The following is a 7,189-nucleotide window of genomic DNA, read 5'->3' on the forward strand; positions in this document are numbered from 1 at the left end:
ACTTTGTACTTAGAATGGGATTTACTGCTTTTTTTGCTCCTGGTGAGTCTCATGCTGATATGTGGCATCTTTTGTAAGCACAGAGCATGGGTCTAGTGGTAGAGACCACAATTCTCACTTCTTCCTAGTGCTTTGATAAGCACAGGAGAAGTAGATAAGACTGTCATCATTTAATATATGAACGTGCCAAATACCAATTCCATTCAGAACTAATTCCTCTGAAGCCAGCAATGATGCGACATGGATAAATTTGATGCTCATTGAAACAACGGCGTTCATCTGATTAGAAATCGGCCTGTAAATGTTTGCCAGTTATAGCTCAGCGTTGCCTTTGAATACGATTTGTTCCAGAGATAAAAGTACAGCACCGTATCATCATTGCTGTTCAGAAAGCACTGGGACACCCAGTAACAGAGAGCAGGGGAGTGGGAGGGATGGCGTACACATGTAGCACAGCACCACACTGGGGCTATTCTTAAGCCTATCAGATATATTTCTAAAACAGAGTGAGTAACTATGAAACCAGGAATGCCCTCCAAACTCCAAATGTTTATGTTGTCTCAGCCAGGCTATTGAACAAAATATTCACTTAGGAGAGATAACAAATGGGAAAGGAGGAGGAGGAGGAACAAATAGGAGGGAAGCGTGCACATGATGCTTGCACGTTGTACCATGCTCCACAACTAGCAATTCTATGCAGATTAAGTTGACAAAGCTGAAGACAGAAGCACTGAGGTGTAAAACGTGTTCTGGAAGACAGCTGCAAGCTTCCTTTCTCCTTTCTACAAATGTCTCACTGTCCTGTGCTTTAGCTGCTGTGGTCTTTCACTCCATTCATTACCTTCAAGCGATCCCACAGGCAGAACAGGACATCTGGGGGCATGTCTGAACAGCTTTCTATGCTGACTTTTCTTCCTGCCAGAAAATGAGCTGCAATCTCTTCCTCCTGGCTTTTGTCCTGGGCATTGGTGGAACTTTCCAGTATGGGTTGCAGATCTCCATTATGAACTCTCCTGCTGAGGTAAGCACAGACAGCTCAGTGATTGAGCTCCCAGCATGGATTTCACTCATGCATTCCTGCCTCCATCTGTAATCACTAAGGTCTTTCCTTACGCACTCGAAACTAGACTTTTTGTGGCTGCCTGATTGTCAGAGCAGCTGCCATTTCTCTTGTATATCCTTGTTTCTAACTTCTGACCGATTTGCCACAGAACTGGGAAAGGGGAGGATGAGGGCTATCCATAGCCAGGCGTTTTTCCATTACTGACTTGGATTGTTCACAAGAAGCTCTCCTGTCCACAAGGTTCCTGGATTCCTTTGTTCCAGGTCCTTGGCTATGCACACCAGTTCTGTGTGAACGCCTGTGAGGCAAAACAGGACAGGGAAGAAGTGGAGCTTTGGAGCTCAGGTCAGCGCTGATACCTGCAGCTGAAAAAGGAGAGGTGTTTGTCAGTTCAAATAGTGCAGAGGACATTGAACTCATAGTGTCACCACACTGGGAACCCTTATCATGAAAAAGGACACTGAGATTATCAACAGTAGATTAGAGAGACCCCAGAATGATACACACTAGGAGACAAATCCTGACCTCACTGAAGGCAATTTAAGTCAAACCTAGACTTTATCCAAAGCAGCAGGCAGGATGCAGAAAGAAGAATAAGTGGCAGTGAAGGGGAAAACTGTATAACAAATCGTGCTCTAGCACGTGAACAGAAGATGGCATTTGCTGGTGATATTTAGTATTGATATTTACTATGATTTATTACACTATGTTTCTAAAACATGGACTCTGTTTATGTTAGTGGCAAAACTCCTCCTTGTTTTACTGGGGTTTAAATTTCAGCCATGGTATTGACAGAAATGTATCAGACAAGACAAATAGGTAGGAAAGAGAAATTAAGAAAAAAGGTGCAGTGATCAGAAAACATGCTGATTGAGTCCATTGGTTTCTTTTTTTCTCTTAAAGTACATCAAAAGTTTCATACATGAGACCTGGCTGAAGAGATATGGATCTTCTCCCAGTGAAGAGATAATTACTTTGATGTGGTCCTTCGTTGTGTCCATTTACACCATTGGTGGGCTCCTGGGCTCCATGTCTGTCAGATACATGTCTGTTAAATTTGGAAGGTAGGAATAATGATTGCATTAGTTTGTTTACACCCATACCTGCACACACAAGTGATTACGTCTTGCTGAAGACATATGCTTGTAAAGATGTCCTGTGAGCAGCCCAGGGCCACTTCATGTGAAAGATCGTTGAAGAAACAGAATAGCAAAAGCTGCCAATGATCACAAGGAGAATACCGTTCCTTGGAAATTCCAATGCCAATCCAGACCAGAGAAATCATCTGGAGAGTACATGCCTTTTAAAAATGAATTTCACAGACAGCATCTCACAAAGCATGCTCTCCGAGGTAGATATTAGCTCCAACAGATTACACGCAAGAAGTGCTTTAGGCATCAAAAACTCCAACTAACGTTTCAGTTCAGGACAACATTTTCCAATTTCCCATTTATTTCGCTGCAGCTGATCTGAGTCTTTAACCAACCAGTGTACAAGCTGCATCACTTCTGTCTGGCCAGGAATGACACTGATTTAAATTAATTCCAGGAAGAAGTCCATGCTGCTTGCCAACATCCCTGCTCTGTTGAGCGCAACTCTCATGGCACTCAGTCGGCTCTCTGGGTCCTTCGAGATGATCATCATTGGGAGATTATTTGCTGGAGTGTGTGCAGGTAAATCTGCATTCCTATATGTGGTATTAAAAGCCTGGGAGAGCAGTGCCTGAGGGTCACACGGTTTTACCTTGTGCCTGATTACTGAGTGCATTTTTTTTACTAAATAAGAAAATGCAAACATCATTAAATTAACTGTATATGACAGGTCAATTTCTCATTCACATCCAATCCATATGAGAAGTACTGCCCTGTCTGACGGTCATTTGTCGCTGAAGGTTTAGGTCTGAATATCCATATCATGTATGCGGGGGAATGCGCCCCACAGAAGCTGCGTGGGGTGATTGCCATAACTGCTTCCACTGCCATTGCCGTGGGAAAGTTTGCAGGATTTGCTCTGGGCCTCAGGTAAGAGCTATTTCATTTCTTCTGTTATTAAAATTTATGCATACATTGATTCATGTCTACGGATAAGCAAATCAGTAACTTTTCTTAGGTGTGCTGAAGTGTGCAGCCAGACCTAATTGACTCATCACAAATTCTCAACTGCATGAAAAACGGAGATCATATAAATGGTTAAGACTGAAGAATGATGCTGCTTCCTAGCAAGCACGGATCAACATACAGACAGTTTAATCCTTTTGTTTCAGAGAAGTTCTGGGAGTTGAAGCTCTGTGGCCCGTTCTCATGGCAGCAAACGCAATTCCTGCCCTCATTCAGCTGCTCACCCTCCCCTTCTTCCCAGACTCTCCCCGCTACCTGCTTATTGACAAAAAGGACAAGGAGGGTTGCATCAAAGGTAAGGAAACGGGTCACAAAGCATTCGTGCTCTTAGCAGTCAGAGCCTGGAAGCTGTGCCTTCTGGCTCTGTGTAATGAATGGATGCTCTGTCCGTATCTGTGAGCATTCCAGATCTTCAGTGACCCTGATGGCAGCTGCTAACGTAAACAGAGAAACAGCCATTATGGCTCTTTTGGGTGTGAAGGGAGAGAACTCTTTGGCTGCATGTTTAATCATAGGAAGTGTTTTTCTTGTCTCTGTTTTGGTGTGTGCAGTAGAACTGTACCTTTAGCAGGAGGGAATTTGGGGAAGGGTTGATAAAAATTTAAGCCTCTCCTATATGAAATACTGTAAACACTTGCTGGTCAATGGTGAGGTCGTGATTGAGATTTATAGGTAAAAATAGATAGGAATGAATTGTATTTGGGTATAAGCTGAACCCAGATCTCTAGGATGTTCAGACAAGCAAAGAGCCTGATGCGTTTATAAGACACTCTGTAAGGCAGGAAGGAATCCTGTGCATTCATGTGAGCCGGTGAGCATGGGCCCAGAGTCATCTTCTCCTCCTCCTCTCCCTGCAGCTGTGAAGCAGCTCTGGGGGGATGGCGACCACATGGCCGAAGTGGATGACATGATTGCAGAGCAAGAAGCCATCCGTGGGGAGAAATCTAAGAGTGTTTGTGATCTTGTTCGTGACAAATCTGTCCGTTGGCAGTTCATCACTCTCTTTCTTGTCTCCTCATGCATGCAGTTGATCGGAGTCAATGTGGTACGCGTGCTACTTTTCTCTGCTTTGTACACTGTTTACAGTTTCTTGGCAAGAAGTCTTCTTCAATGAGTAAAATGCTAATTGGAGCAGTGGCTGTAAGGTGGGAAGTTGTTAGCATTTGTTATAAATCATTCCCATGGAAGTCTGGGAGCTAAGATAAGTTGAGAACTGTGGTTTAGCAAGGGTTACAATGCTAAAATGCAATTTCTTATGTGTTAGGAATACTTACACGCAGAAAAATGGTGACTGTCAGAATCACTGCAAAGTTTTAAAGATGATACACGATGTTCATTTAAGCCAATTGCTTAGTAAGTACTGTCAAAACTTGTATGTGCTCTGTGTCCTGCACATGAGACACTAAAACTTGTGAAAGGATGCTGGATGGAATTACAACCTGTAACATGAGACAAAAGCTAGTGCTGAAAGTAAAAAGAAAAAGGTAAGTTTCTCTTTGTTACTGAGTTAGAAGCAGAGCTGCTAGTAAAAGCTCATCTCCACAGATGAGCTTCATAAAAACACTGAGGAGTCATTGCCAAAATCAAGAATGTTTTCTCTTTACTTAAGCCCTAGTTAGTTGTTATCTGCCAAAAAAGGCAGAAGCTGGTGTAATACACGTGATCACATGGGTGCAGCTTTCACACATTTCTATTCTTTCCAGGTTTACTTTTATGCATACAACGTCTTCCTACAAGTTGGACTCTCCCCTGCCCAAACCCGCTACGTCTCCCTGGGAGTTGGGATCACCGAGATCCTCACCACAGCTCTGTGTGTAAGTGGATCGTCAGCTGAATTTCACTCTGCTGCAGTGCCTGTTTCATTTCAACCTTTAGAAACTACTGCAAATGGAGATCCAGCAACAGCTCCCTTCAGTGAACCAACAGGAGTACTTTGTGCTGATCACACAGCACCATCTCACTTGCCAGTAGGACATGCAGGGGGCACTTCCTAGGGCCAGCACCCTGCAGATCCCTGCCTGGCTGCTGAAGGCAGCTGCTGAGCAGCTTCTCCACCCCTGTGAGACCTGTCCTGAGCGCTGACAGCAGGTGCTCCTGTTTGCAGGGCTTCCTCGTGGACCGTGCTGGGAGGAAGGCACTGCTATGGAAAACCCACGCTGCTATGGCCTTGGCCTTAGGACTTCTCACTGTCACGCTTGCTCTACAGGTAAGACCTCACATGCATCTGAGTCAAGTGTCACATCTTCGTGTTCTGTTACATGGCAGACATCAATACTATTTTCCTTTCCCCAAAAAACTTTTTAGCTGAAGTAGAAGTATTGTTGCAGCCAACCATCATACTAACAGTGGTCTGTTTCCAGCCATGTACGTGCAGATTTAAGTCAATAGCTTTCTACAAGTGTGATCACTGCCAACACTGTCTCCTTGAGAAGTGTGTGGAAGTTGAGAACACAGATGTATGTAATACTATGTAATAATGAAGATTGACCCTGTTTCTAATAGACTTGGATTAATGAAATTTTTATTTCTGATTTGATTTTTGTTTCCCATCATAGGATTCTTTCTCCTGGCTACCATATTGCTCCGCTGCACTCATTTTTATCTTCATCATGAGCTTCGGACTCGGGCCAGGTTGGTGTTTTATACTGGAATGTTTTCATATACCCTGGCTTCCTCACAGCATCACAACTCTTCCTCACAACTCTTAGGAGAGGCACAGCTGTCATACAGCATGAATCCTTGCTCTTCAGTGAGGGGTAGATGTTCCCAGTTCTAGAGCACTCCATACTGTGGTAGGAGTTAGAGCTTCCTTGCATACTGCATTCCTACTTGTCTTTCTCCCGAAGAACCAAGCAGCATTTCAAACATGCCTGGGTCAGATGAAACCATCAATTTCTACAGCCATACGAAGTGTGAGTTACAGAAACATCTGGCAAATTTTCTACTTTTTTTCTTTTTTCTCCAACATTTTTTCAGCTGGAGTATTATGCCCCCTACCCACAGAAATATTTATTCAGTCATACAGACCAGCTGCTTATGCTTTTAATGGAGCTACAAACTGGATCCAGCTCTTCTTTCTTGGACTTTTGTTCCCTTTCATCGTGGTAAGCAAAGCAAGGTGTTTTGAAATTTTCTGTTTGGAGGTTAGATTTTTCTTGAACCCAGAGATTACTTCCCTTTTCCAGACCTTTGTGCAACAGACAGCCGGGATTAACCATAGTTTGGATGGCCTTTTGCTTTTTACCCAGAGGTGTAATGGAAGTGTAGTAGAACCACAAAATGCTGCTAACTGTACACAGAGTAACACTGGAAAACATGGAAAGGGTGACAGGGACACTGACACAGTCAGAAATCATCTGAATGTCACAAGGGGCTCCCTTCCTTTCCCTCTTTGCCCTATAGATGCATCTCCTTTATGTTTAATGTGAAAATGGATCCACCCAGCGCTAAGAAGCAGCAGGGAAACTGAAGCCTGTGCAGTCTGGGAACTGTGCAAGGAGGGACAGAGCTAACACACATTGGGAAGGAAAAGTGACTGAAATGCAGCTCAGCACCTCTGTGAATTGTCAAGTAGTGAGATTCAACATCTGCTGATCATACAGCTTCTCTCCTTACAGCAGGAACAGAGAATTAGTTCACCTTAACCTCAGTGCTGGTCCAAAAGTGGCAGCAAGCAAGGTTTACATCAGCAAAGTCCCTGGCCAAGTGTTTCATTTAATACAAAAATAGGAACACCATATCATAAGAGAAAGACTTTTAGATCAGTTCTATGAACTTATTTTCCCTCTTTCTTTTCCCACAGGAAGGCCTTGGTAGTTTTTGTTTCATCATTTTCCTGGCATACTGTCTGTCCATGGCCATCTTTGTCTACCTGGTAGTGCCGGAGACCAAAGGAAAGAGCATGCTGCAGATCATGGAGGAGTTCAACCGCCTGAATTACGGCAGAAAGAGGGGACAGGCAGCCCTGCAGCAGAATAACTGCTCACTGACAACTGTTACTAGACTTTAG

At 43.7% G+C, this 7,189-nt stretch overlaps 1 protein-coding gene across 1 annotated transcript; it reads left to right on the forward strand.

Moving 5' to 3' along the window:
• Positions 1-925: 925 nt before the first annotated feature.
• On the forward strand, positions 926-7,189 carry LOC306953055 (solute carrier family 2, facilitated glucose transporter member 11-like; the record flags this gene model as incomplete). The annotated part of the gene is made up of 11 exons (XM_079543877.1): positions 926-1,021; positions 1,967-2,127; positions 2,612-2,736; positions 2,955-3,084; positions 3,327-3,475; positions 4,038-4,225; positions 4,884-4,994; positions 5,285-5,386; positions 5,736-5,811; positions 6,157-6,284; positions 6,983-7,189. The coding sequence occupies 11 exons, from the start codon at positions 926-928 to the stop codon at positions 7,187-7,189; spliced, it is 1,473 nt and encodes a 490-aa protein (XP_079400003.1).

The sequence above is a fragment of the Tetrao urogallus genome (genome assembly GCF_951394365.1).
Source record: "Tetrao urogallus genome assembly, chromosome: 17".
In the NCBI taxonomy this organism is placed as follows: Eukaryota; Metazoa; Chordata; class Aves; order Galliformes; family Phasianidae; genus Tetrao; species Tetrao urogallus.